Here is a 26106-nt window from a genome sequence, read left to right as displayed (position 1 = left end):
CTCCAACCACCCCGACCCCCCAAAATCTGCCATGGGAATGGGCACCCCCATCCTCTCAGGGAACCCCGATCCCCTCCGCGACACTGAACCCCCCCCGAGCACCCCGATTGTTGTGAGGGGCTGGGGACCCCCATCCCGCTGAGGGGGCACCCCCAGTTCCGCAGGGACCCCCTGAACCCCGCGGTGTCCCTCCCCTGCAGGGGTTGGGGTCCCTCGGGGGCGCCGTCACCCCCGGGACCCCCGGATCCCCCCCTGGACCCCCGGATCTCCTCCCTGCCCGCCCCGGGACCCCCGGAACACCTCGGGACCCCCGGATCCCCCCCTGGACCCCCGGATCTCCTCCGTGCCACCTTTGATGGGGGGAGGGGGGGCGAGGGGGATCCCCGGGACTCCCCACCCGCCGGGGGACCCCGTGACGTCATCCGGCTTCAGCCGCTCGGACTCCCCCCTCCGCCAATCGCAAGCGCAGCTCTTGGGTATCGCGCCTTCCATTGATTCATATATCTGTCAATCAAATTATCGTAACCAATCACGAGGCGTGTTTTGGGCGGGTCCCGCCCAAGAGGAACTCCGCCCTTCTGGGGGCCTGTCAATCAAACAGCGATAGCCACAGGCTGGGCTTGCGTCCATTGGCTGTCTGTACTGTCAACCAGAGATCTTCCCTGCTATTGGCTTGTCTCTGCCGTCCGTCACCTCAGAACTCCGCGTCCATTGGCAGAGCAATCCCTCCATCACGAGCCTTACTGCTCGGCGCAGCTGCCCATCAACCTTTCCCCCGCCGCAGATTGGCCGTCGCTCCACCATCTCACCGCCCATTGGCCAGTTCGCAAAGCAGCCTGGCGGCGATTGGCCCAAACCCCCTCGGGGGGCGGGCGCAGCAGGGCGGTGCCCGGCGGAGGAAGATGGCGCCGTGAGCGGGTCGGAGGCGCCGCCGCCCCCGGCCGGTCAGTGCGGGGGGAGCGGGGCCGGGCCGCGGCCGCTGCGGGGCCGCCGGGGCGGGGAGCGGCCCGCGGCCGCCCCGAGCCGCCCTCCCCCGGCGCCCGGCGGGCGGGCGGCGCTTCCGGCAGCGGGGCCCGGTCGGGGGCGGGCCCGGCCTTTGGGACCCGCCTCCCCCGGGACCGCCCGGAGCGGCGGGGGCGGCGCGGGGGGAGCCCGGGGGGCGCTCGGGGGTCGCGGCCTCGGCCCGGCCCGGGGGTCCCGGGATGCTCGGGGGGTCCCGGGGCAGGTCTGGGGGAGGCCGCCCCCGGTTCGGGGGGATTTGGGGCGGGAATTTGGGGAAGGATCCGGGCTGGGTCCGCTCGGGGGATCCGGTCCCGGCTGCGATCGGGGCTCCCGGGAGGGTTCGGGGGGCTGGGGAATCCGGGGGATTTACTGAATTTGCGTGGGGGGTTCGGGGTGGTCCCCAAATGTCCTTTGGGGATTCGTTCCCCTGGTGGGATCTGGGCTGGTTTTATCCTTGTGGGATTCATTCAGGATGGTTCCCAAATTCCCTTATGGGATTCATTCAGGATGGTTCCCAAATTCCCTTATGGGATTCATTCAGGATGGTTCCCAAATTTCCTTATGGGATTCATTCCCCTGGTGGGGTTTGGGATGGTTCCCAAATTCCCCTGGTGGGGTTTGGGATGGTTTCCAAATTCCCCTGGTGGGGTTTGGGATGATTCCCAAGTTTCTCTCCTGAGATTCATTTCCCCGATTTTCCTCATGGGATTCATTTCCTTATGGGATTCATTCCCCTGCTGGGGTTTGAGATGGTTCCCAAATTCCCTCGGAGGGATTTGGGATGGTTCCCAAATTTCGGGGGCTCTGCTTCACCACGAGTGGGAAACACACGGAGGGATCACACGGGGCTTCCCTGCATTAACATCCCCATTGATTTTTCCGGGAAAATGGGGTTTCTTCCACAAAAATGGGATTTCTTCCACAAAAATGGGATTTCTCCCGGAAAACGGGATCTCCCTGGCCGGGACCTGGCTCCTCCCCGGCCGGCTCAGCCCCGCTCTGATTCGCGCTCGCTCGGGGCTGTTGATCCTCGGCTCAGCTCTGCCCTAAATTCCGATGGAAGGGAGGGAACAGCCACCCAAAATCCCTGGGAAAACGAGGATATTTCGGGCTGGGAATGGGAAGATTTTGGGCTGGAACTGGGGAGATTTCAGGGTGGAAACAGGAATATTTCAGGCTGGAACAGGAAGATTTGGGGCTGGAACTGGGGAGATTTTGGGCTGGAACAGGAAGATTTGGGGCTGAGAATGAGAATATTTTGGGCTGGAACCGGGGTGGTTTGGGGCTGGGAATGGGAAGATTTCAGGGTGGAAACAGGAAGATTTCAGGCTGGGAATAGGAAGATTTGGGGCTGGGAACAGGAATATTTGGGGCTGGAACTGGGGTGATTTCAGGCTGGGAATGGGAAGATTTTGGGCTGGAACTGGGGAGATTTTGGCTCTCTGGGCACACCTGCTTTGAAGCTGGGCTCTGCCACCTTTGGGGGGCTGCTCCTCGAGCCGAGGCTGTGCTGGAATTCAGGAGAATGAGGGAAATCCAGGAATTCTCCTGGGGGTTTCCCTTGGGAACCAACCAAAGCCCAAACCCCGGGGAGAAGGTGAGGCATGGGGGGCAGCCCCCGGTGTGAGGTGGGGCGGTTCTGGGGGGCACCAGGCAGAGCCCCGGGGGTCAGAGCCGCGGGCTGGGCTCCCCGAGGAGCTGATCCCTCCCTGCCCTGTCCCCACAGCTCGAGGGACAGCATGGCTGCCACCGCTGCCGTCAGCCCCAGCGAGTACCTGCAGCCCGCCGCCGCCTCCGCCGCCCAGGTGAGCCCGGCCCCGGCCCGGGGCTCTGCCCGGGGCTCGGGAGGAGCCAGGAGGGCACGACAGCCCCCGGAGCCTGGCTGGGGCTCCTTGCCAGCCCTGAGCCTGGAGCTGCTCCTCCTCCCCGAGCAGCCCGGGTGTTCCCAGCCCGTGGGATCTGAGCTGCCTGTGGCGTTCCGGGGGGAAAATCCAGGAGGTTTCCAGGATGTCCACGGCTTTGGGGTGGTTTTAAGGATGGTTTGGAGCTTTGGGGTGGTTTTAAGGATGGTTTGGAGCTTTAGGATGGTTTTAAGGATGGTTTGGAGCTTTAGGATGGTTTTAAGGATGGTTTGGAGCTTTAGGATGGTTTTAAGGACACAAGGATGGAATTTAAAAGGATTTAGGGGCACAGGGGTGGGATTTTAAATGTCACCACTGCTGGAAGCAGTGAGGTGCTGGACATCGGCAGGAATTCCTTCACAGAAAAAATGGGAGTTGGGATGGGCTGCCCAGAAGGGTGGGGGAGTCACCTGGGGGGTGACAAAGTGTCCCTCAGTGCCATGCTGGGGGTGACAGAGTGTCCCCCAGGTTGGACTGGACAATCCCAAAGATCCTTCCCGGCCTGGGTTGTTTGGGAATTCTGCTCCCTCCGTCAGGGCTGTCCCATCAGCTGTTCCTGCAGGCGCCTGGCACTGACTGCCCTCTCTCCCCAGGACTCCCAGCCCTCTCCCCTGGCCCTGCTGGCAGCCACATGCAGCAAGATCGGTCCCCCCGCCGTGGAAGCCGCCGCCGCGCCGCCCGCGCCTCCCCAGCCCACCCCTCGCAAGCTGGTGCCCATCAAACCCGCCCCGCTGCCCCTGGGCTCGGCCAAGAGCAGCATCGGCATCCTGTCCTCCAAGGGGAACCTCTTCCAGATCCAGGGCTCCCAGGTGGGCACCTCCTACGCCGGGGGACAGCTGATTTTCGCCATCCAGAACGCGGCCGTGCTCAACAAAGGCTCGCGCTCCTCCTCCTCCTCCTCCTCCTCCTCCTCCTCCTCCTCCTCCTCCTCCAACATCCAGTACCAGGCGGTGCAGCCCGCCGGGGCTCAGACCATCCAGGTGCAGCCTAACCAGATCCAGATCATCCCAGGCACCAACCAGGCCATCCTCACTCCCTCCTCTTCCTCGCACAAGCCCGTGCCCATCAAGCCGGCCCCGGCGCAGAAGGCGGGAGCGGGCGGCGTGGTCAAACTGCCCGGGGGTGCCAACGTCACCCTGACCCTGCCACCCGCCCTGGTGAGCCCCGAGGCGGGCGGGCAGGCCCAGCTGCTCACGGACAGCCCTTCCAAAGCGGGCAAAAAGCCCCGGAAAAAGGCCGGGTCCCCCGGGCAGCCCGCGGCCGTGGCCGTGGCCGAGCAGGTGGAGACGGTGCTGATCGAGACCACGGCCGAGAACATCATCCAGGCCGGCAGCAACCTGCTGATCGTGCAGAGCCCCGGCTCGGGGCAGCCCGCCGTGGTGCAGCAGGTGCAGGTGGTGCAGCCCAAGCAGGAGTCGCAGGTGGTGCAGATCCCGCAGCAGGCGCTGCGCGTGGTGCAGGCGGCCTCGGCCACGCTGCCCACCGTGCCCCAGAAACCCTCCCAGAACTTCCAGATCCAGGCGGCCGAGCCCACCCCCACCCAGGTACGGCCTCCTCGGGCTCCTCTCCCTGCTGTGCCCCTCTGCTCCTCACCCAGGGTTTTGGGGCTGGGGGTTTGTGAGGTATTTCCAGTTTGGAGTTTGGGTTAGGCAGTGTTGAGGTTGGGAGTGCAGCCTTGCCCTCTGCAGGGATTCAGGAACTCTTGCTCTCCTCTGATCCTCACTCAGGGTTTTGGGGCTGGGGGTTTGTGAGCTGTTCCCGGCTTGGAGGATGGGTTAGGCGTTGCTGAGTGGATTCTCTGGAGGTTGGGAGTGCAATCTTCCCCTCTGCAGGGATTTAGGAGCTCCAGCTGCTTTTATAGGGGCTTTTTCAGTGTCCCTGAAAGCTCCCCTGTGCCACAGCTGGGGCTGGGATGAGCCAGCCTGCCGGGAGTACCACCCCAAACCCAAACCATCCCACAGACCCCCACCCCAAACCATCCCACAGACCCCCACCCCAAACCCAAACCATCCCACAGACCCCAAAAGCCCCCACCCCAAACCCAAACCATCCCACAGACCCCAAACCCAAACCATCCCACAGACCCCACCCCAATCCCAAACCATCCCACAGACCCCCACCCCAAACCCAAACCATCCCACAGAAGCCCCCACCCCAATCCCAAACCATCCCACAGACCCCAAACCCAAACCATCCCACAGACCCCAAACTGTCCCACCGTTCCCCAGCTGCACGGGTGGATCTCATTCCCAGCCCCACCGTGTCCCCCCTCCCCTCCAGGTGTACTTCAAGACCCCCTCGGGCGAGCTGCAGACCGTGCTGCTGCAGGACGCCTCGTCCATCCCGTTGCCGTCCTGCGGCAGCCCCGGCACCCCCGGTACCGCCCCCGGCACCGCCCCCGGTACCGGCCCCGCCCGCCGGCCGGCCCCGCGCAAGGAGCGGCCGCTGCCCAAGATCGCCCCGGCCGGGGGCATCCTGAGCCTGAGCGCGGCACAGCTGGCAGCAGCTGCCCAGGCCATGCAGACCATCAACATCAACGGCGTGCAGGTGCAGGGCGTGCCCGTCACCATCACCAACAGCGCAGGTGGGGGCACGGCTGCGGGGGGTGGGCGTGGGCAGGGGGTGTCCCGGAGCTCCCCCAGGGTGTCCCTGGATCAGATTGGATCAGATCCCTCAGGGGACAGGGACAGGGGACAGCTCCTGGAGCTCCCCCAGGGGTCCTGATCAGATTGGATCAGTCCCTCGGGGGAAGGGACAGCTCCGGAGCTCCCCCAGGGTGGTTATCCGGGATCAGATTGGATTGGATCAGATCAGATCCCTCAGGGGACAGGGACAGCGGGCAGCTCCCCAGGAGTCCCGGGTCAGTCCTCCCTGGAAGACAGGGCTCCCCAGAGTCCGTCAGATCCCTCGTGCCCCTGAGGGGGACAGGGACAGTGGGCAGCTCCCTGAGCTCCCCAGGTGGATTATCCCTGGATCAAATTGGATTGGATCAGATCCCTCAGGGGGACAGGGACGGTGGGCAGCTCCCGGAGCTCCCCGAGGATGTCCCTGGATCAGATCAGATCCCTCGTGCCCCTGAGGGGGACAGGGACAGCGGGCAGCTCCCTGAGCTCCCCCAGGATGTCCCTGGGTCAGATCAGATCCCTTGTGCCCCTGAGGGGGACAGGGACAGCGGGCAGCTCCCCCAGGCCAGGCCCGGGCTCAGCTCACCCCCGCTGCCGCCTTCCCTCGCTTGGCGCTTCCCCACCAGCTCTGCCTGCTCTCCCTCCCTGCTGCTCTGCTCCTCCGCTGCCGATCCCCCTTGTTCTTCCCCTCCTCCTCCTCCTCCTCCCGGTGCTGCCCTGGGTGCAGCCATCCCCATCCCGTCCCCATCCCCATCCCGACCCCGCTTGCTGACGCTGACCCCGTCTTCTTCTTTCCAGCCCCTGTCACGGCTGCCAGGGACGCCCGAGCCTGGAGCGGCCCTTAGGCTGCGGGGTAAGTCCCGTCTTTTTGCTCAATATATTGCACGTTTTTTCAAAGTTTCTTTTTTGTTTCCTCTTTGAGCCCTTTTTTTATCCCCGCCCCCCTCAAAGGGTCGAAAACCCAACTTTTTTTGGAAAACTTTGAAAAACCGCACAGTATATTCAGAAAAAAGGGACTTACCAGGAGAGGCACGTGGCAGAGGGAGCTGTGCTGCATGTGGGGGTGAATTGGGGCTGTTCCCTGCTCCGGAGGGTCCCGTGGGAGAAGCTGGACAAATCCTGACTGCCCCTTTCCCCTTTTCCCCAGGCCAACAGCAGCTGACGGTGCAGAATGTGTCCGGCAACAACGTGACCATCAGCGGGCTGAGCCCCACCCAGATCCAGCTGCAGATGGAGCAGGCGCTCTCCGGGGACATCCAGCCGGGCGAGAAGAGGAGGAGGATGGCCTGCACCTGTCCCAACTGCAAGGACGGCGACAAGCGGTGGGTGCTGAACGTGGGAACGGCTTGTCCCGCTTGGATCCACCTCTGCCGGGCGTGGCTCAGAGCGGCTCCTCCTGCCGGGATCCGCCTCTGCCGGGTTAACCCGGAGCGGTTCGTCCCGCTGGGATCCGCCTCTGCCGGGATAACCCAGAGCGGTTCGTCCCGCTGGGATCCAACTCTGCCGGGTTAACCCGGAGCGGTTCGTCCCGCTGGGATCTGCCTCTCCCGGAATAACCCGGAGCGGTTCGTCCCGCTGGGATCCAACTCTGCCGGGCTAACCCGGAGCGGTTCGTCCCGCTGGGATCTGCCTCTCCCGGATAACCCGGAGCGGTTCGTCCCGCTGGGATCCAACTCTCCCGGGTTAACCCGGAGTGGTTCGTCCCTCTTGGATCTGCCTCTCCCGGAATAACCCGGAGCGGTTCATCCCGCTGGGATCCGCCTCTCCCGGAATAACCCGGAGTGGTTCATCCTGCTGGGATCCGCCTCTCCTGGGCATGGTTCATTCCTCTGGATCTGCCTCTCCCGGGCTAACCCGCACCGCTTCATCCCCCAGCTTTGCCTCTCCCGGGCTAACCCGAACCGGTTCATCCCCCGGCTTTGCCTCTCCCGGGCTAACCCGAACCGGTTCATCCCCCGGCTTTGCCTCTCCCGGGCTAACCCGGACCCGTTCATCCCCCCGGATCTGCCTCTCCCGGGCTAACCCGGACCGGTTCATCCCTCTGGATCTGCCCCTCCCGGCCTGGCTCCCCCCGGCCCCACGGGCTAACCCCGGCTGTGTCTCCCCGCAGGCCGGGCGATCCCGGGAAGAAGAAGCACATCTGCCACATCCCCGAGTGCGGGCGGACGTTCCGCAAGACGTCGCTGCTGCGGGCGCACGTGCGGCTGCACACGGGCGAGCGCCCCTTCGTCTGCAACTGGGTCTTCTGCGGCAAGCGCTTCACGCGCTCCGACGAGCTGCAGCGGCACGCGCGCACCCACACAGGTCTGCGCCGGCCTGGCGGGGCTGGGGCACAGCCACCACCCCCAGCAGGGCTGGGAGAGCCCCCATTCCCAGAGCAGCACCCCCAGCAGGGCTGGGGTATCCCCCATTCCCAGAGCAGCACACCCAGCAGGGCTGGGGTATCCCTGTGACCAAGGATCCACCCCCAGCAGGGCTGGGATAGGCAGGGGACAGCCCCCAGTAGGGCTGGGATATCCAGGGGAGAGCCCCCAGTAGGGCTGGGATATCCAGGGGAGAGCCCCCAGTAGGGCTGGGATATCCAGGGGAGAGCCCCCAGTAGGGCTGGGATATCCAGGGGAGAGCCCTCAGCAGGGCTGGGATATCCTTGGATATACCCCATTCCCAGGGCAGAGCACCCACACAGGTCTGCGCCGGCCTCACGGGGCTGGGGCCGAGGATCTGCCCCCAGCAGGGCTGGGAGAGCCAGGGGAGAGCCCCCAGTAGGGTTGGGGTATTCCCTGTGCCCAAGGAACCATCCCCATCAGGGCTGGGATATCCCCCATTCCCAGGGCAGCACACCCAGCAGGGCTGGGATAGCCAGGGGAGAGACCCCAGAAGGGCTGGGATATCCCTGCAGGGTCCCCGTGCCCCAGGAACCACCCCAAACACATCTGGGGGGTCCCTGCAGGGTCCCCAGAACCACCCCAAACATCTGGGGGGTCCCTGCAGGGTCCCCAGAACCACTCCAAACACATCTGGGGGGTCCCTGCAGGGTCCCCGTGCCCCAGGAACCACCCCAAACACATCTGGGGGGGTCCCTGCAGGGTCCCCGTGCCCAGAGCAGAGTCCCTGATGGGGCTGGAAAATCCTGGGAGTGTCCCCGTTCCCAGGGCAGCTCCCCCAAACAGGGCTGGGGGACCCCCGGGTGTCACCACCCCCTTTGGGAGTCACTGGGATGTTCTGGGCAGGTTCTCCCGGGTTCTGGGAGGATTTTGGGGAGGGTCTCTGGTGACAGAGGATGAGGGGACATGTCCTGGCGGTGTCACCACCCTGAGAGCCACTGGGCTGTTCAGGGCAGGTTCTCCCCGGGTTCAGGAAGGATTTTGGGGGGGTCTCTGGTGGCAGGGGTTAACGGGGCCATGTCCTGGCGGTGTCACCCCTCCCCCGAGGCTGCTGGCCGTCCCTTTGGCTGACACAGGTGTCCCCTGTCCCCGCAGGTGACAAACGCTTCGAGTGCGCGCAGTGCCAGAAGCGCTTCATGCGCTCCGACCACCTGACCAAGCACTACAAGACACACCTGGTCACCAAGAACTTGTAGGGCGGGGACAGCCCCGGGCCCGCAGCACTCCCGGAGGGACCTCGGGGACAGCCCCGGACCCGCAGCGCTCCCGGAGGGACCTCGGGGACAGCCCCGGGTCCGCAGCGCTCCCGGAGAGACCTCGGGGACAGCCCCGGACCCGCAGCGCTCCCGCAGAGACCTCGGGGACAGCCCCGGGCCCGCAGCGCTCCCGGAGGGACCTCGGGAACAGCCCGGGTCCGCAGCACTCCCGCAGGGACCTCGGGACCAGCCCGGGTCCGCAGCGCTCCCGGAGGGACTCGGGGAACAGCCCCCGGGTCCCGCACGCACTCCCGGAGGGACCTCGGGGACAGCCCCGGACCCGCAGCGCTCCCGGAGGGACCTCGGGAACAGCCCGGGTCCGCAGAGCTCCGGAGGGACCTCGGGGGCAGCCCCGGGCTCGCAGCGCTCCCGGAGGGACCTCGGGGACAGCCCCGGGCTCGCAGCGCTCCCGGAGGGACCTCGGGGACAGCCCCGGGCCCGCAGCGCTCCCGGAGGGACCTCGGGGACAGCCCCGGACCCGCAGCGCTCCCGGAGGGACCTCGGGGCAGAACCGGCCCGCAGCGCTCCCGGAGGGACCTCGGGACAGCCCCGGACCCGCAGCGCTCCCGGAGGGACCTCGGGGACAGCCCCGGACCCGCAGCGCTCCCGGAGAGACCTCGGGAACAGCCCCGGACCCGCAGCGCTCCCGGAGGGACCTCGGGGACAGCCCCGGACCCGCAGCGCTCCCGGAGGGACCTCGGGGACAGCCCCGGACCCGCAGCGCTCCCGGAGGGACCTCGGGGGCAGCCCTGCCCTCCCCGCCGCGCCGAGCGCCCCAAACACGGGGCTGGGGGTGTCCCTGCGACCCCGCGGGCTCAGGGGGGCACCCAGAGACCCCCAGACCCTCCCCTGTGACCCCACAGGCTTAGGGGGTCACCCAGAGTCCCCCCTGGGACCCCACAGGTTCAGGGGTGACCCCACAGGTTAAGGGGGTGCCCCAGACCCCCAAGACCCTTCCCTGTGACCCCACAGGCTCAGGGGGTCCCCCTGAGCCCCCCCAGCTCCTCCCTTGTGACCCCAGAGGCTCAGAGGTGACCCCACAGGTTTAGGGGGTGACCCAGACCCTACAGGCTCAAGGGATCCCCCAGAGCCCCCCCCAGACCCTTCCCTGTGACCCCACAGGCTCAGAGGTGCCCCCGCAGGCCCAGGGGGTCCCCCAGAGCTCCCCCAGCCCCAGGGGGCCCCCCAGAGCCCCATGGGGTGCCCCAGAGCCCCCCCAGCCTCATGGGGTCCCCCAGAGCTCCCCCAGAGCCCCCCCAGCCCTAGGGGTGCCCCAGAGCCCCCCCAGCCCCAGGGGGTCCCCCCCAGCCCCCCCAGCCCCAGGGGTGCCCCAGAGCCCCCCGAGCCCCCCGGGTGTGGGGCAGGAGCCGGCCCCCAGCGCAGCCGGGGGGTTGCAGAGCACATTCCTCCTCCCTATTTAAATCTATAAATAGCTATAAATATCCCTGGCCCTGGGAATCCCTTTTCTATCCGTGGTTGCCTTACTGCCCCGCCGGTCCCCCGTGGATCATGAGTGCTTTTCTAATCTATTTAATCCCCTGCCTCCCCCCAAACCCCCCTGGACAATTCCTCTCTCCCGGTTTTTATTTCTGAGCAACCTTGGCAATTCCCCCTTTTTTTTTTATTTTTATTTTGTTTGCAGTTTTGGGACTCCATCCCTTTATTTTCCTCCTTTATTCCTTCCTTTTTTCTATTTTCCCCCATTTTCCTTCCTTTTTTTCTTTTTTCCCCCTTTTTCCTTCCTTTTTTTGTTCCCACCCTTTTTTCCTTCTTTTTTATTTTATTTTTCCCCATTTTTTCCTTCCTTTTTTCCTTTCCCCCTTGTCCTGTCCTTATTTTTTATTTTTCTCCTTTTTTCTCCTTTTTAAAGTTTTTCCCTTTTTTCCTTCCTTATTTTTATTTGCCCCCTTTTTCCTTCCTTATTTTTATTTTCTCCTTTTCCTTCATTTTTTCTTTTTTCCCCCTTTTTCCTTCCTTTTCCCCCCCTTTTCCTTCCTTATTTTTTATTTTTCTCCTTTTTCCTTCCTTTTTTTCTTTTTCCCCCTTTTTTCCTTTTTTCCCCCCTTTTCCTTCATTTTTAAATTTTTCTCCTTTTTCCTTCCTTTTTTTTTCTTTTTTCCCCCTTTTTTCCTTCCTTATGTTTTCCCCCTTTTTCCTTTTTTTTCCATTTTTCCTTACTTATTTTTTATTTTCCATTTTTCCTTCCTTTTTTATTTCCCCTTTTCCCCCCTTTTCCCTGCCCCGTGTACAGTGTACATTGTATCATAGATTCTATTGCTGCCGAGCTTTTAAATTAAACACAGATGCCGTTTGCTCCTTGCCTTTATTCCTTTTTATTCCTTTTTGTTCCTTTTTGTTCCTTTTTGTTCCTTTTTGTCCCTTTTTGTTGGTTCCTCTGGGCCTCGCCTGCGGCCCTGCCAGCCGAGGGAGCCCAGCCCTGAGAGATCCTGAGAGAGATCCCTGAGAGAGATCCTGAGATCCTGAGAGAGATCCCGAGAGATCCTGAGAGAGATCCCGAGATCCTGAGATCCCCAAATCCTGAGATCCCAGGGAGATCTCTGAGAGATCCTGAGAGAGATCCTGAGATTCTGAGGGAGATCCTGAGAGATCCTGAGAGCCCGGGAACCTGAGAGAGATCCCGAGATCCTGAGAGAGATCCTGAGATCCCAAGAGATCCCTGAGAGATCCTGAGCGATCCTGAGATCCCCAAATCCTGAGATCCCAGGGAGATCCCAGGGAGATCCCAAGAGATCCTGAGAGAGATCCTGAGAGAGATCCTGAGAGATCCCAAGGAGATCCCGAGATCTGGAGATTCTGAGATCCCAGGGAGATCCTGAGAGTGATCCTGAGATCCCCAAATCCTGAGATCCCGAGGGGATCCCGAGGGGATCCCGAGCCCGCCCGGGGCTGCTCCTGCCCCATAAAATCTCGGCCCGAGGCACCTCCAGCTCCTGCTGCCTCTGGGGCTGGGGGGGTTTGGGGGGATCGGGGGGGATTGGGGGGGATTGGGGGGGGATCGGGGGGGTTTGGGGGGTTTGGGGGATTTGATGGGAAATGGAGGAACTGTACCCAGAAATGGTTCTGCTCCTGCTGTGAGCTGCAGGGGCAGGGGTGGGGGTTTGTCCCCAAATCCTGTCCCTTGTCACAGCGTCCCGAACACCCCCCATCCCCAGTGTCCCCAGTGTCCCCAAATCCCTGTCCCCTCTCAGCGTCCCTGTCCCCCCTGTCCCCACATCTCCCAGCTCCTGTCCCTTGTCACAATTCCCCCCCCCAGCCCAAGCCATCCCATTCCCACCGTCCCTGTGCTCTCCGCCCCCCGTTCAGGTGTCCCCGTGTGTCCCTGTGTGTCCCCGTGTGTCCCCTCTGTCCCCCCTGTCCCCGTGTCCCTCCTGCGGTCGCGGCCCCTTTAAGAGCCCCCGAACCGCTCTATACCCAACCACTACTTCCGGGTCTTTTGTCCCCGCCCCTTCCACCTCCTCCAATGGGCAGCCAGCTCCTATCGAGGCGCGCGAGCTCTGACGCTTCCTATTGGCTGCGTTGGAGGAGGGGGTGGCCGCGTTTAGCCACGCCCCCGGGGCGGCGGGGGCTCCGCGCGGCCGCGATGGAGCTGGAGCAGCTGCGGAAAGGCTACAGAGGGGACAGCGAGGTGGGACAGGGACAGGGACAGGGACAGGGGGGACAGCGAGGTGGGACAGGGACAGGGACAGGACAGGGACAGGGGGGACAGGGAGGTGGGACAGGACAGGGACAGGGACAGGGCAGGGACAGGGGAGTGGGGGGACAGGGGGGACAGCGAGGTGGGACAGGGACAGGGACAGGGACAGGGACAGGGACAGGGACAGGGGGGACAGCGAGGTGGGACAGGGACAGGGACAGGGGGGACAGGGACAGGGGGGACAGCGAGGTGGGACAGGGGGGACAGAGGGGGGACAGGGGGGGACAGGGGGGGACAGGGACGGGAGGACAGCGAGGTGGGACAGGGGGGACACCGGGGGGACCGAGGGACCCCCCCACCCGTGTCCCCTGACCCCCCCGGTGTCCCCAGGCGTTCGAGGAGTGCCACCTGGTGTCCCTGACCCCCCCTGACCCCCCCCGGTGTCCCCTGACCCCCCCTGACCCCCCCGGTGTCCCCAGGCGTTCGAGGAGTGCCACCTGGTGTCCCTCGAGCCCCTGGAGCAGTTCCGGGCCTGGCTGCAGGAGGCGCTGCAGTGCCCGGAGATCGCCGAGCCCAACGCCATGTGCCTGGCCACCTGCTCCAGGTGACACCGGGGGACAGCGGGGGGACAGCGGGGGGGGACAGCGGGGGGACACGGGGGGGACACGGGGGGGACAGCGGGGGGACACACGGGGGTGAGACATGTGACACAGGGACACACTGGGGGTGACACTGAGGTGCCACAGGTGCCACAGGGGGTGACACAGGGGTGACACTGGGGTGACACTGGGGTGACACTGGGGTGACACTGAGGTGCCACAGGTGCCACAGGGGGTGACACAGGGGTGACACTGGGGTGACACTGGGGTGACACTGGGGTGACACAGGTGACACACGGGGGTGACGGGTGCCCCAGGGCTGACACACAGGTGACACAGGGGTGACACAGGTGACACACACACAGGTGCCCCAGGTGCCCCCGGGCTGACACAGGGGTGGCACAGGGGTGGCACAGGGGTGGCACAGGGGTGACACTGAGGTGACACACAGGTGCCCCGGGTGACACAGGTGACACAGGTGACACGGAGGTGATACAGGGCTGACACAGGTGACACAGGTGACACAGGGGTGACATACAGGTGACACAGGGCTGACACAGGTGACACAGGGGTGACACAGGGGTGGCACAGGTGACACAGGGCTGACACAGGTGATACAGGGGTGACACAGGGGTGACACAGGGGTGGCACAGGGGTGGCACAGGTGACACAGGGCTGACACAGGTGACACACAGGTGACACAGGGGTGGCACAGGGGTGTCCCCGGGCTGACACAGGTGCCCCAGGGGTGTCCCCGGGGTGTCCCCGGGGTGTCCCCGGGCTGAGCGCGCTGCCCCGCAGGGACGGGCGGCCCTCGGCCCGCATGGTGCTGCTGAAGGGGCTGGGCCCCGACGGGCTGCGCTTCTTCACCAACTACGAGAGCAGGAAGGGCCGGGAGCTGGTGAGGACACACGGACACACACGGACACACGGACACCGCCCCAGAGACCCCCAGAGATCAACCCAATCCCAATAAATCCCAAATGCTGGGAGCTGGGGAGGGACCCAGGAACACCCGGAAATAAATCCCGATAAATCCTGAGAAATCCCGATTGATAAATCCTGATAAATCCTGATAAATCCCCATAAATCAATCCGAATAAATCCCAAATAAATCCCGATAAATAAATCCCAATAAATAAATCCTGATAAATCCCAATAAATAAACCCCAGTAACAAAACCCAATCAATAAACCCCAATGAATAAATCCCGATAATAAACCCCAATAAATAAATCCTGATAAATAAACTCCAACAAATAAATCCTGATAAATCCCAATAAATGAATCCCAATAAATAAACCCCAATAAATCCCCATAAATAAACCCCAATAAACAAGCCCTGATCCGAAGCCCCAATCCTAACCCCGATCCCAAACCTGGTAAATAAACCCCAATAAATAAATCCCAATCCCAAACCCCGATCCCAGCCCCGATCCCAAACCCTGATCCCAAACCCCGATTCCAAACCCCGATCCCAACCCAGATGAATAAATCCCAATAAATCAATCCCAATCCCAAATCCCAATCCCAAACCCCGATCCTAGCCCCGATCCCAAACCCTGATGCCAAACCCCGATTCCAAACACCGATCCCAAACCCGATTCCAAACCCTGATCCCAAACCCCGATTCCAAACCCCGATCCCAACCCAGATGAATAAATCCCAATAAATCAATCCCAATCCCAATCCCAAATCCCAATCCCAAACCCCGATCCCAGCCCAAATCCCAAACCCCGATTCCAAACCCCGATCCCAACCCAGATGAATAAATCCCAATAAATAAATCCCAATCCCAAACCCCAATCCCAGCCCAAATCCCAAACCCCGATCCCAAACCCCGATCCCAACCCAGATGAATAAATCCCAATAAATAAATCCCAATCCCAAATCCCAATCCCAAACCCTGATCCCAGCCCCGATCCCAACCCCGATCCCCGATCCCAAACCCTGATCCTAATCCCCCATCCCAATCCCCCATCCCAATCCCTGATCCCAATCCCAAACCCCGATCCCAATCCCGAGGGAGGCGGAATTCCTGCGGGGCCGCGGTTCCGCCCCAGCTCCTGCTCTGCCCGCAGGACTCCAACCCCTTCGCCTCCCTGGTCTTCTACTGGGAGCCGCTCTGCCGCCAGGTGAGGGACCCCAGACCCGGGGGGATTTGGGGCTGGGGTCACCCCGGGGGGATTTGGGGTCACCCCGGGGGGGGGGGGGCTGCGGTTTTGGGGCAAAAGTCGGGGAATGGGGCAGTTCCGTGTCTGGGAGCGCCTTTGGAGCCGTGGCCCGAGCCCAGGGGTGGTGGCCCCCAGCAGGGACACGATCCCTGCGGGTTTTGGGGTGAAAAAGTCGGGAAATGGGGCAGTTCTGTGCTTAGGGGCACCTTTGGTACCGCTGGCCCAAGCCCAGGGGTGGTGGCCCCCAGCAGGCATCAAACCCTGCATTTTTGGGGTGAAAAAATAGGGAATGAGGCAATTCCGTGCTTGGGAGCCCCCTGGGTGATGTGGTGGCCCAGGTGAGGGTTGGGGGCTCGGGGCTGGCCCAGGTGGGCACTGAGGGCTCGGGGCTTGGCCCAGGTGGGCACTGAGGGCTCGGGGCTGGCCCAGGTGGGCACTGAGGGCTCGGGGCTGCCCCAGGTGGGCACTGAGGGCTCGGGGCTGCCCCCAGGTGCGCATCGAGGGCTCGGTGCGGCGCCTGCCCGAGGAGGAATCCGATCGCTACTTCCAGAGCCGGCCCAGGGGCAGCCAGATCGGGGCCCTGGTCAGCCGGCAGAGCTCGGTCATCCCCGACCGAGAGGTGAGCCCGGCGCGGGATCGGCTCCCCGAGCCCTGGGGGATCGGCTCTGGGATCCCCTCAGGGCCCCATTCCCTGGGGGATTGGCCATGGGATCCCCTCAGGGCCCCATTCCCTGGGGGATTGGCCATGGGATCCCCTCAGGGCCCCATTCCCGGTGGGATTGGCCATGGGATCCCCTCAGGGCCCCATTCCCGGTGGGATCGGCTCTGGGATCCCCTCAGGGCCCCATTCCCGGTGGGATTGGCCATGGGATCCCCTCAGGGCCCCATTCCCTGGGGGATTGGCCATGGGATCCCCTAATGACCCTGTTCCCTGTGGGATCCCCTCGCTCCCGTTCCCTGTGGGATCCCCGTTCCCTGTGGGATCCCCGTTCCCTGTGGGATCCCCTCCCTCCCGTTCCCCTCCCTCCCCTCAGTACCTGCGGAAGAAGAACGCGGAGCTGGAGGAGCTGTACCGGGACAAGGTCGTGCCCCGGCCGGACTACTGGTGAGAGTGGGGGGCTGAGCCCCCCGGGCCCCCCGAGCCCTCCCAGAGCCCCCCCAGAGCCCCCCGAGCCCCCCATCCCGGGTGTCCCTTGCAGGGGCGCGTACCTGGTGGAGCCGGAGGTGGTGGAGTTCTGGCAGGGCCAATCGAACCGGCTGCACGACCGGATCGTGTTCCGGCGGGTCCGGGACCGCGCGGCGCCGCTCGGGGCCATGACGCACCGGGGCCACGGCGACTGGGTCTACGAGCGCCTCTCGCCCTGAGCCCGCCGCCGAATGTCCCCAAGGAATGTCCCCAAGGAATGTCCCCAGGTGTCGCAGCCGCCCCGCCCTGTCCCTCGCTGTGGGCTGGGGAATGGCTTTGGAGCCGCCCTCAGCCCGTCTGCAGCCAGCCCCGGTGGTTAATTAATCGTGTTAATGATCGTGCAGGGTCCGGCTGGGACCCCAGTGACCCCCTGTCCCCGTCCCCGTCCCTGTCCCTGTCACTGTCCCTCGCCGTGGGCTGGGGAATGCCTTCAGAGCTGCCCTCACCCCGGTGCGTCCCCAAATCCGTCTGCAGCCGCTGCCAGTGGTTAATTAATCGTGTTAATGATCGTGCAGGGTCCGGCTGGGACCCCAGTGACCCCCTGTGGCTGTCGCTGTCGCTGTCCCACCCCTCTCTCCATGTTTTAGCTGGAATCGTGCAATGTCCTCCATTCCCAGTTCATTATGGCTGTTGTTTAATTAACTCAAATCGTGTCGCCGCTGTCCTGGCCTCTCCCGGGGCCGTGAGACCCCGGCCCTGAGCCCGTCCCCTCCTCCCGCTGCTGGAAAAGAATAAATCAGGATTTATGTGGGGCGCGGAGGCTTTGGGTTCATGCCGGGTTAATGTTTAGCCGGGCAGGGCCGGGCCCTCCCGGGGCAGCCGGAGCTCGGAGCCGCCGCCAGTCCCGGCCCTGGTGGAACCAGCCCCAAAACCGGCCCCGGTTCCGTGTTTGCTGTCCCGGAGAGGGATCGTGCCCGTCCTGGGGGGTGACGGGGCAGCCCTGGCACGCAGGCACGGTGGCCACGGGGTTGTCACCCCCTTTGTGCCGCTGTCACAGCCCCTGAGTGGCTCTGGCCCCTCCCGGCTGTGCCCGTCCCTTGGGAAGGACAGGAGGGGACAGGGCGGTGTCGCAGGAAGGGGCACAGAGCTGTCCCAGATTCCGGGGGAGGGGGGCGAAGGGACCGAGGGGCTCCTCCCGTTCCCGCTGGGACACGGCCCGGGATCCCAGCGCGACGGGGAACGGGCGGCGAGCGCACAGAGCCAGGCGGGAGCGGCCCGGGGGAGCTGGCACCGGCCCGGGGGGAGCTGGCACCGGCCCCGGGGGGAGCTGGCACCGGCCCCGGGAAACCGGGAAACCGGGGTTGGGCCCGGCCCTTGGCACCCTCCAGCTTCTGGCGGAGCCGGGAGGGGCTGGAGCTGCGGAGCTCGGGAACAGCCGCGCCCTGCGGAGCCGGGACCGTGGATCCCGGGACCGTGGATCGTCCCTTTCCCCGTGGGGTCACGGATTCCCGGGATGGCTCCCAGAGGGATCCCAGAGGGATCCAGAGCTTTCCCACCCTTCCATGCCGGGTTTCGGGATCCGCTGGGCTCTCCCGGCTGCGCCTTTGCTTCCTCCTCCTGCGCCGGGTCAGGGATTGCCCGGCACGGCCCCGCTCCCGCCGCGTCCCGCGGGGATCCGGAGCCTTCCCACCCTTCCGGGCTGGATCCAGGGATCGGCGGAGCTCTCCCGGAGCCGTCTCCGCTCCCAGGCTCGGTTTATTAACCACAGTTAATTAGCAGCAGGAGCGAGCGCTTCCAGCATCCCGGGCCGCGGGGTGGGATCCCCGCTTCCAGCAGCGGCGGCGACCCCCGGGGGAAGGCGGCGATCCCCGGGGCAATGCGGCTCCTCCGGGCGGCGATCACCGGGGCAATGCGGCTCCTCCGGGCGGGGATCACCGGGGGAATGCGGCTCCTCCGGGCGGCGATCACCGGGGCAGTGCGGCTCCTCCGGGCGGGGATCACCGGGGGAATGCGGCTCCTCCGGGCGGGGATCCCCGGGGCAAGGCGGCTCCTCCGGGCGGCTCTCCGCGGTCCCCGCGGGGGGATCGGTCCCGCACGGTCGCTCCCTCGGGACAGGGAAATGTCGCATCCCCTCTCGGGGGGGACTCGGCAAGGACGCGCCATCGGCGGCTCTGCTGCCCCTCGGGATTGGGACACGAGCGGGGCTCGGCCCCAGAAAGTGACGGGAGGAGGGGACTGGGAATGGGATCGGGGCAGAGCCGTTCCTCATCCCAGTAGGAACCAGTCCGCGCTGGGCAGCGGCAGGGACGGGGAGCGCCGGCCCCGCGCCCCGCTCTGCCGCGGGCTCAGTCCCGCAGCTCACGGATCATCCCCCAGCTAAATTCCATCCTGAGTCCGCTCCGGTCCCCGGCGGGCGACAACGCGCCCGGGTCACTTCTCCTCGCGCTCGCCGGCCCCGCACAGGTTGGGATGCTCGGCCAGCGTCGCCCTCACTTTCTTCTTCTCCTTGAAGCGCCCGGAGTGCGAGACCTTGACGTGCTTGCCCTTGGTGCTCTTGTCCACGATCTTCTCCAGGCGGGCGGCGAAGCCGGGCGTCCCCTCGGGGCCGGTCCCCTCCGCGCTGTCCCCGCCCGGCGCCGCGGGCCCCTCGGGGCTCTCGTACAGCACCGTGGGCGCTGCCTGGCGCTTCCGCAGGAACGTCAGCTTCCACCAGCCGTGCCCGTCGGCCATCCTGGAACGGCACTCGGGGCTCGGGCTCCCTCCCGCAGCTCCCTCCGCCCTCCCCGGGGCCGCCCTCCCGCACCCCCATCAGGGATGCGGCTCTTCCTTCCCGCGGGATGCTCCCGGCGGGATCCCCCGGGGGCACGGGCACGGGGCGGGCGTTCCCCGGCTCGGGAATTCCGGGGGAAAGCCGGGAAAAGGCCGCCGGCGGCGCCGGGAGCTGCCCTTATCGGCCACGTGTAGCGGGAGGGAGCGCGGAGAGCAAACAGGAACAGGAACTGGGGCGCAGGTGGCACCGGGCAGGTGCCGGGGGCGCTGCCGGGGGTCCCCGCCTGCCCCACCCCGGGCTCGGGGCTCGCCTGACCCGCTGGGGCCGGACGGGAGCGCCGGAGGGGCCGGGGAAGGTTCCGGGAAGGCTCCGGAGCCGAGCGTGGGCCCGGAGCAGGACCCGAGGGAAGCGGCGGGCACGGAGGGGATTCCCGGGCCCCGGGGGCCAGCGCAGCCCCCTGTCCCCCTCCCTGTCCCCCTCCCTGTCCCCGTCCCTGTCCCCGTGGCGCTCAGCCACCAGCGACCCCTCCCCGATGTCGCTTTGGGGATAAAAACCCCTTTTCCCTCTGCGACGTGGGGACAGGAGCACAGAGACTGCGGCCACCACCCCGCCGGTGGCACCGGTGTCCCCAGAGCCCCCTCCAGTGCCAGAGCCAGGTGGGACCATCCCCGGCCGTGTCCCCAGGGTGTCCCCGGGGGTCCCACATCCCATCCCCAGCCCGGACACCGCACCCCGGTACCTGCTCCTGCCGCGCCCGGGGGTGTCCGGGGGTGTCCCGGGGGTGTCCGGGGTGTCCCGGGGGTGTCCCGGGGTTCCCGGGGGTGTCCGGGGGTGTACCGGGGGTGTCCCGGGGGTGTCCCGGGGTGTCCCGGGGGGGCAGAGCGGGCAGGTGCCGCTCACCTGCCGCTGTCCCGGTGTTCCCGTCAAGGTGAACCCGCTCCCAAACCCCTCCTGCCGGAGCAAACAGCGGGGCCGGGCCAGGCGCGGCTGAATATTCATGACAGGGAGCGGTGCCAGTCCCGGGAGGGTGGCCCTGAGTGGCCCCGGGTGGCTCTGAGTGGCCCAGAGCGGCTCTGGATGGCTCTGAGTGGCCCTGAGTGGCTCTGGGTTTCCCTGAGTGGCTGTGGATGGCCCCGGGTGGCCCTGGTGTCTCTCGGTGGCCCCGGTGTCTCTCGGTGGCCCCGGGTGGCTCTCGGTGGCCCCGGGGGTCTCTCGGTGCCGTCATCCCCGGCCGTGGCAACACTGGCGGGCCGGTGGCCCCGAGGCCCGGTGGCGGCGGCTCGGTGTCGGCCACCGGGAGCCGCTCCCGCCGTCCCCGCCCGGTCACCGGCGCCGTGTCCCCGCGGGATGTGTCCCCTCGGGGACACCGCGGAACCCCCGCGGGCTGGACCGGCTGCCCCGAGCGGAGCCCGGGGATGATCCCGGCGGGTCCCGGGGGGGCTCCCGGCTCCGGAGGGGTCTGGGGTCTGCTCCAGGGCCCCGCCCGGGGTCCCCAAGGGATTGGGGCTCCTTTTGGGGCGGCTGTTGGGGGTGCCAGGGGGATTCCAGCTCTCGGCTGGGGCTCCCGATGGATCCCAAGGGATCTGGGATCTGCTCTGGGGGTGCTGGGGATCCCGCAGGGTTTGGGATCTGCCCCTCCCGGGGATCCCGCAGGGTTTGGGATGTGCCCCTCCCGGGGATCCCGCAGGGTTTGGGATCTGCCCCTCCCGGGGATCCCGCGGAGGGCTGGGGCACCTTGGGCCGGGCTCGGGATTGGTGCCGGGTTTGGGCCCGGGCCCGGGATTGGTGCCGGGTTTGGGCCGGGCCCGAGATTGGTGCCGGGTTTGGGCCCGAGATTGGTGCCCGGTTTGGGACCGGGCCCGGGATTGGTGCCGGGATCGGGACAGGGCTCGGGATTGGTGCCGGGTTTGGGACAGGGCTCGGGATTGGTGCCGGGTTTGGGACCGGGATTGGTGCCGGGTTTGGGCCGGGCCCGAGATTGGTGCCGGGTTTGGGCCGGGCCCGAGATTGGTGCCGGGTTTGGGCCGGGCCCGGGATCGGGACCGGGCTCGGGATTAAGGCCGGGATCGGGACCCCAAACTCCCACCGCCCGCTCCGATTGGCCCGCGCTCACCCCGCTCCTTTCCCCTCCAGCCAATAGAAACACAGGGACGTGGCGCTGCCTCCGAGCTGCCGCCTTCTGATTGGCGGGAGCGCGACCTCTGGGCGGAGCGCTCTCTGATTGGTCGAGGCTCGGGCGCTGAGGCAGGCGATTGGCTGGGGCGGGGAGGGCGGAAGTGGAGAGGCGGTGCCGGGAAAGATGCAGGTGCGGACCGGGACCGGGAGCGGGACTGGGATTGGGACCGGGAAAGGGTTCGGGACCGGGAAAGGGATCGGGGAAGGGGCCGGGAGCGGGTCCAGGCGCAGGGCAGCGGGGACAGCGCGGGCCTGGCGCTGGAGCGGAGGGTCCCGACCCGCGCCCCGCTCCCGGTGCCGGTTCCGGTTACCGCAGCCCCGCTCCTGCCGCGTTCTCCCCGCAGGCCGCTCCCCAGGACTACCGGAATGTGCCCATCGACATCCAGACCAGCAAGCTCCTGGGTACGGGAGCGAGCCCCGGCTCCGGGCGGGAACCGGGAATGCCTCCCGGTTATCCCGGCCCGGTTCCCGCTTTTCCCTCCAGCTGCGGATCCATCCCAGGCTTTGGGAAAGGACTCGGGAATTCCTCCCGGTGTTTGTCCCCCGTGTCCCCGGAGCCCGGGGCTCCTCCCATGTCCGGGTGTCCCCGCGGTGTCCCCGTGTCCCCCGGTGACCCCCCTTTCCCGGTGTCCCCTGTCCCGCGGTGACCCCCGTGTCCCGGTGTCCCGGCAGACTGGCTGCTGGACCGGCGGCACTGCTGGCGGCGCTGGCCCTGTGTCCTGTCCCCCGGTGACCCTGTCCCCGTGTCCCCGCTGTGTCCCCGTGTCCCCTGTCCCCCGGTGACCCTGTCCCGGTGTCCCCACTGCTCTGCCGGCGACTGCGGCGCCTGCCGGTCCCCGGGTCCCGTGTCCCTGTCCCCGCTGTGTCCCCGTGTCCCCTGTCCCCCGGTGACCCTGTCCCGGTGTCCCCTGGCTCCCGGTGTCCCCCCTGTCGCGGTGTCCCCGTGTCCCCTGTCCCGCGGTGACTCCCCTGTCCCGGTGTCCCGGCAGACTGGCTGCTGGACCGGCGGCACTGCGGGCGGCGCTGGCCCGCGCAGGTGGCGCAGGTGCGGGAGCGGATCCGGGCGGCGCTGCAGGACATGCCCGAGCACCCCGAGATCCGAGAGCTGCTCCAGGGCTCCTGTCAGTGCCGGCTCGGGGTCTGGGATTCGGGGTTTGGGGTTTGGGATCGAGGTTTGGGGATTTCAGATTTGGGGGTTGGGGGTTTGGGGGTTTGGGAATTGGGATTCGGGGTTTGGGGTTCGGGAATTGGGGGTTTGGGATTTGGGGTTTGGGATTTGGGGTTTGGGAATTGGGGGTTTGGGATTTGAGGATTTGGGGTTTGGGGATGGATCTCCCCCCCCCTGCAGAGCCAGGATTCGGGGTGGGAGGGTTGTTCACAAAGGGGTGGTGGTGGCAGCTCAGAACCCCCCCAGAGCCCCCCCGGGATCCCCCAGAGCCCCCCAGGGATCCCCCAAAGCCCCCCAGGGATCCCCCAAAGCCCCCCGGGGATCCCCCAAAGCCCCCCTGACCCCGCTGCTCTCCCCCAGACCTGCACTACTTCCACTGCCTGCGCATCGTGGAGATCCTCAAGGGCACCGAGGCCTCCACCAAGAACCTCTTCGGGCGCTACTCGTCCCAGAGGATGAAGGTGGGAGCGCCCTCCTCCTCCTCTTCCTCCTCCTCCTCTTCCTCCTCCTCCTCTTCCTCCTCCTCCTCCCCTTCCTGCTGACCCTCGTGTCTGTCCCCAGGACTGGCAGGAGATCGTGTCCCTCTATGAGAAGGACAACGCCTACCTGGGTGAGAGGGGATGGGAATAATGGGAATAAAATAATGGGAATAATGGGGACAATGGCAATGGGAATAACAGGAATAATGGCAGTGGGAATAGTGGGAATAATGGGAATAACGAGAATAATGGAACAATGGGAATAACGGCAGTGGGAATGATGGGAATTCCCTGAGGTGTCCCAAAGAACCCCCTGGGTGGGTGGAATTCAGTCCCCAGACTGGGTTGGACTGGGATGGGAAAGGAAGGGATTTGTGGGAAGGCCAAATCCCAGTGGGATTTAAAGGGGAATTCAGTCCCCAAGCAGGGATGGGATGGGATAATGGGATGGGGATGGGATTTACGGTGAATTCAGTCCCAAACCGGGACAGGGATGGGATTTACGGTGAATTCAGTCCCAAACTGGGATGGGGATGGGATTTAAGGTGAATTCAGCCCCAAACCGGGACAGGACGGGATTCCAAGCTCAGGGTTCATGGGAACGCCCGGTCCCAACGGGATGAGCCCCCCGGGGTGCCGGGGACCCCCCGAGCCCCCCGGGGTGACCCCGCCGTGCCCCCAGCCGAGCTCTCGAGCCTGCTGGGGCGCAGCATCAGCTACGAGCTGCCGGCGCTGCGGCGGCAGCGGGGCCGCTGGCAGCAGGCGCAGCAGGAGCTGGCGCGGCGCGAGGACGAGTGCCAGCTGCGGGCGGGCGAGCTCCGCGAGCGCTTCCTGGGCTCCTGCCGCCAGTATGGCATCGCCGTGAGTGCCACCGGAACGGGGGGGCCTGAAATGGGCTGGGAATAGCCCCAAAATGGGCCCCAAAATGGGCCAGGACAGTACGGCATCGCCGTGAGTGCCACGGGAACCCACGGGAACGAGGGGGAGCCCAAACGGGCCAGGGATAGCCCCAAATGAGCCTGGGTAGCCCCAAATGGGCCCCAAAATGGGCCTGGACAGTATGGCATTGCTGTGAGTGCCATGGGAACCCACGGGAACGGGGTGGGGGCCCAAATGGGCTGGGGATAGCCCCAAATGGCCCTGGGTAGCCCCAAATGGGCCCCAAAACGGGCTGGGATAGCCCCAGATGGGCCAGGACAGTACAGTGAGTGCCATGGGGGTGGGGGGGAGGGCCTGAAATAGGCTGGGAATAGCCCTGAACGGAGTCTGAAATGGACTGGGAATAACCCCAAACAGAGCCTGAAACAGGCTGGGAATAGCCCCAAATGAATCCTGAAATAACCCAAACAGAGCCTGAAACGGGCCAGGGAGAGCCCCAGAGAGAGCCTGAAACAGCCCCAAATGGGCCCCAGAATAACCCCAAACAGAGCCTAAAACAGGCCTGAAACAGCCCCAAACGGGGCTGGAATAACCCCAAAATGGGCCCCAGAATACACAGACCCTAAAGCAGGTGTCCCCGTGTGTCCCCGTGTGTCCCCCGGTGTCCCCAGGGCGAGGACGTGCGCCGGGAGCTGCTGGCTCAGGTGCAGGCGCTGCCGTCGCTGCTGTCCCGCGTCGGGGACGGCGCCAGCGCCCTCGGGGACGCCATCGAGCTGTACCAGGCCTGCGTGGCCTTCGTGTGTGACAGGTGGGGACAGCCCCAAACCAGCCCCAAACCAGCCCCTACCCCCAAACTGCCCCAAACAGCTCCGGGCCCTCCAAACTTGGCACTGCGGATGCTGAGCTGTCCCCACTCCCGATGTCCCCACTCCCAATGTCCCCATGACCAAGCCCATCCCCAATGCTGTCCCCGTGTCCCTGTGCCATCCCCATGTCCCCTGTGCTGTCCCGTGTCCCTGTGCTATCCCCTGTGCTGTCCCCGTGTCCCCGTGCTGTCCCCATGTGCCATCCCCACGTCCCCTGTGCTGTCCCCGTGCCCCCGTGCTGTCCCCATGTGCTGTCCCCCTGTCCCCTGTGCTGTCCCCATGTGCAATCCCCACGTCCCCGTGCTGTCCCCTGTGCTGTCCCTGTGCTGTCCCCGTGTCCCCCGTGCTGTCCCCTGTGCAATCCCTGTGCTGTCCCCTGTCCCCCGTGCTGTCCCCATGTGCCATCCGCACGTCCCGGTGCTGTCCCGGTGTCCGCAGCCCCGGGGCCGAGGCGCTGCCGCTGCTGCGGCACGTGGTGTCCCACGGCAACTCCTCGGTGTTCCGGTGGCGCACGGGGCAGGAGCCGCTGCGGCTGGAGCGGCCCGAGCCGCCCGAGGCACCGGAGCCGCCCCCGGGGGACACGGTGGGTGCTGGGGGGGACACGGGGGACACGGGGCGTGCTGGGGGGGACACGGGGGATGCTGGGGGGGACACGGGGGGTGCTGGGGGGGGACACGGGGGACACCTCTGGCTCTGCCAGGCGGGTCTGGGTCTGGGCTGTGGCTCACAGGGTTTGGGGTTTGGGGCTCACAGGGGTTTGGGGCTCAGGGGGTTCCAGGTTTGGGGTTCGGGGTTCGGGGCTCACGGGGTTCGGGGCTCACAGGGTTTGGGGTTTGGGGCTCTCGGGGTTTGGGGTTCGGGGTTTGGGGCTCGGGGCTCACAGGGTTTGGGGTTCGGGGTTCGGGGCTCAGGGGGTTCGGGGCTCACAGGGTTTGGGGTTCGGGGTTCGGGGTTCGGGGTTTGGGGCTCACAGGGTTCGGGGCTCAGGGGTTTGGGGTTCGGGATTCGGGGCTCACGGGTTCGGGGTTTGGGGCTCACAGGGTTTGGGG

General features: G+C 65.7%; 4 protein-coding genes across 7 annotated transcripts; 3 read left to right on the top strand and 1 right to left on the bottom strand.

Moving 5' to 3' along the window:
* Positions 1-532: 532 nt before the first annotated feature.
* SP2 (Sp2 transcription factor) lies at positions 533-9282 on the top strand. Of its 4 annotated transcripts, none has more exons than XM_050985859.1 (7): positions 533-944; positions 2729-2807; positions 3497-4447; positions 5184-5487; positions 6675-6849; positions 7638-7831; positions 9007-9282. In XM_050985859.1, exons 2-7 carry the CDS (start codon positions 2742-2744, stop codon positions 9105-9107), a joined length of 1791 nt encoding a protein of 596 aa, XP_050841816.1. In that variant the 5' UTR covers positions 533-944; positions 2729-2741; the 3' UTR covers positions 9108-9282. The 4 variants fall into 4 exon arrangements, with proteins under 4 accessions (XP_050841816.1, XP_050841817.1, XP_050841815.1 ...); XM_050985858.1 differs by lacking the exon at positions 533-944 and adding an exon at positions 1178-2599; XM_050985857.1 differs by lacking the exon at positions 533-944 and having other exon boundaries at positions 1178-2807.
* A 2902-nt stretch (positions 9283-12184) lies between these two features.
* Positions 12185-17533, top strand: PNPO (pyridoxamine 5'-phosphate oxidase). Its single transcript, XM_050985924.1, has 7 exons — positions 12185-12813; positions 13302-13426; positions 14223-14322; positions 15502-15555; positions 16085-16213; positions 16629-16699; positions 16794-17533. The coding sequence occupies exons 1-7, from the start codon at positions 12649-12651 to the stop codon at positions 16957-16959; spliced, it is 810 nt and encodes a 269-aa protein (XP_050841881.1). The 5' UTR covers positions 12185-12648; the 3' UTR covers positions 16960-17533.
* Positions 17398-20749, bottom strand: PRR15L (proline rich 15 like). Its single transcript, XM_050985927.1, has 2 exons — positions 20230-20749; positions 17398-19451 (listed from the first exon to the last, which is right to left on the bottom strand). Exons 1-2 carry the CDS (start codon positions 20487-20489, stop codon positions 19151-19153), a joined length of 561 nt encoding a protein of 186 aa, XP_050841884.1. The 5' UTR covers positions 20490-20749; the 3' UTR covers positions 17398-19150.
* A 450-nt stretch (positions 20750-21199) lies between these two features.
* Positions 21200-25670, top strand: CDK5RAP3 (CDK5 regulatory subunit associated protein 3; the record flags this gene model as incomplete). The annotated part of the gene is made up of 8 exons (XM_050985508.1): positions 21200-21795; positions 22010-22067; positions 22655-22786; positions 23194-23294; positions 23395-23443; positions 23995-24173; positions 24863-24999; positions 25496-25670. Coding segments are annotated over exons 1-8 (837 nt in total), but the record flags the coding sequence as incomplete, so codon positions are not given.
* Between the last annotated feature and the right edge of the window lie 436 nt (positions 25671-26106).

Source organism: Serinus canaria, chromosome 27, assembly GCF_022539315.1.
Source record: "Serinus canaria isolate serCan28SL12 chromosome 27, serCan2020, whole genome shotgun sequence".
NCBI lineage: Eukaryota > Metazoa > Chordata > Aves > Passeriformes > Fringillidae > Serinus > Serinus canaria.
The sequence above is the reverse complement of the archived record's forward strand: the minus strand, read 5'-3'. Positions and strand labels throughout refer to the sequence as shown.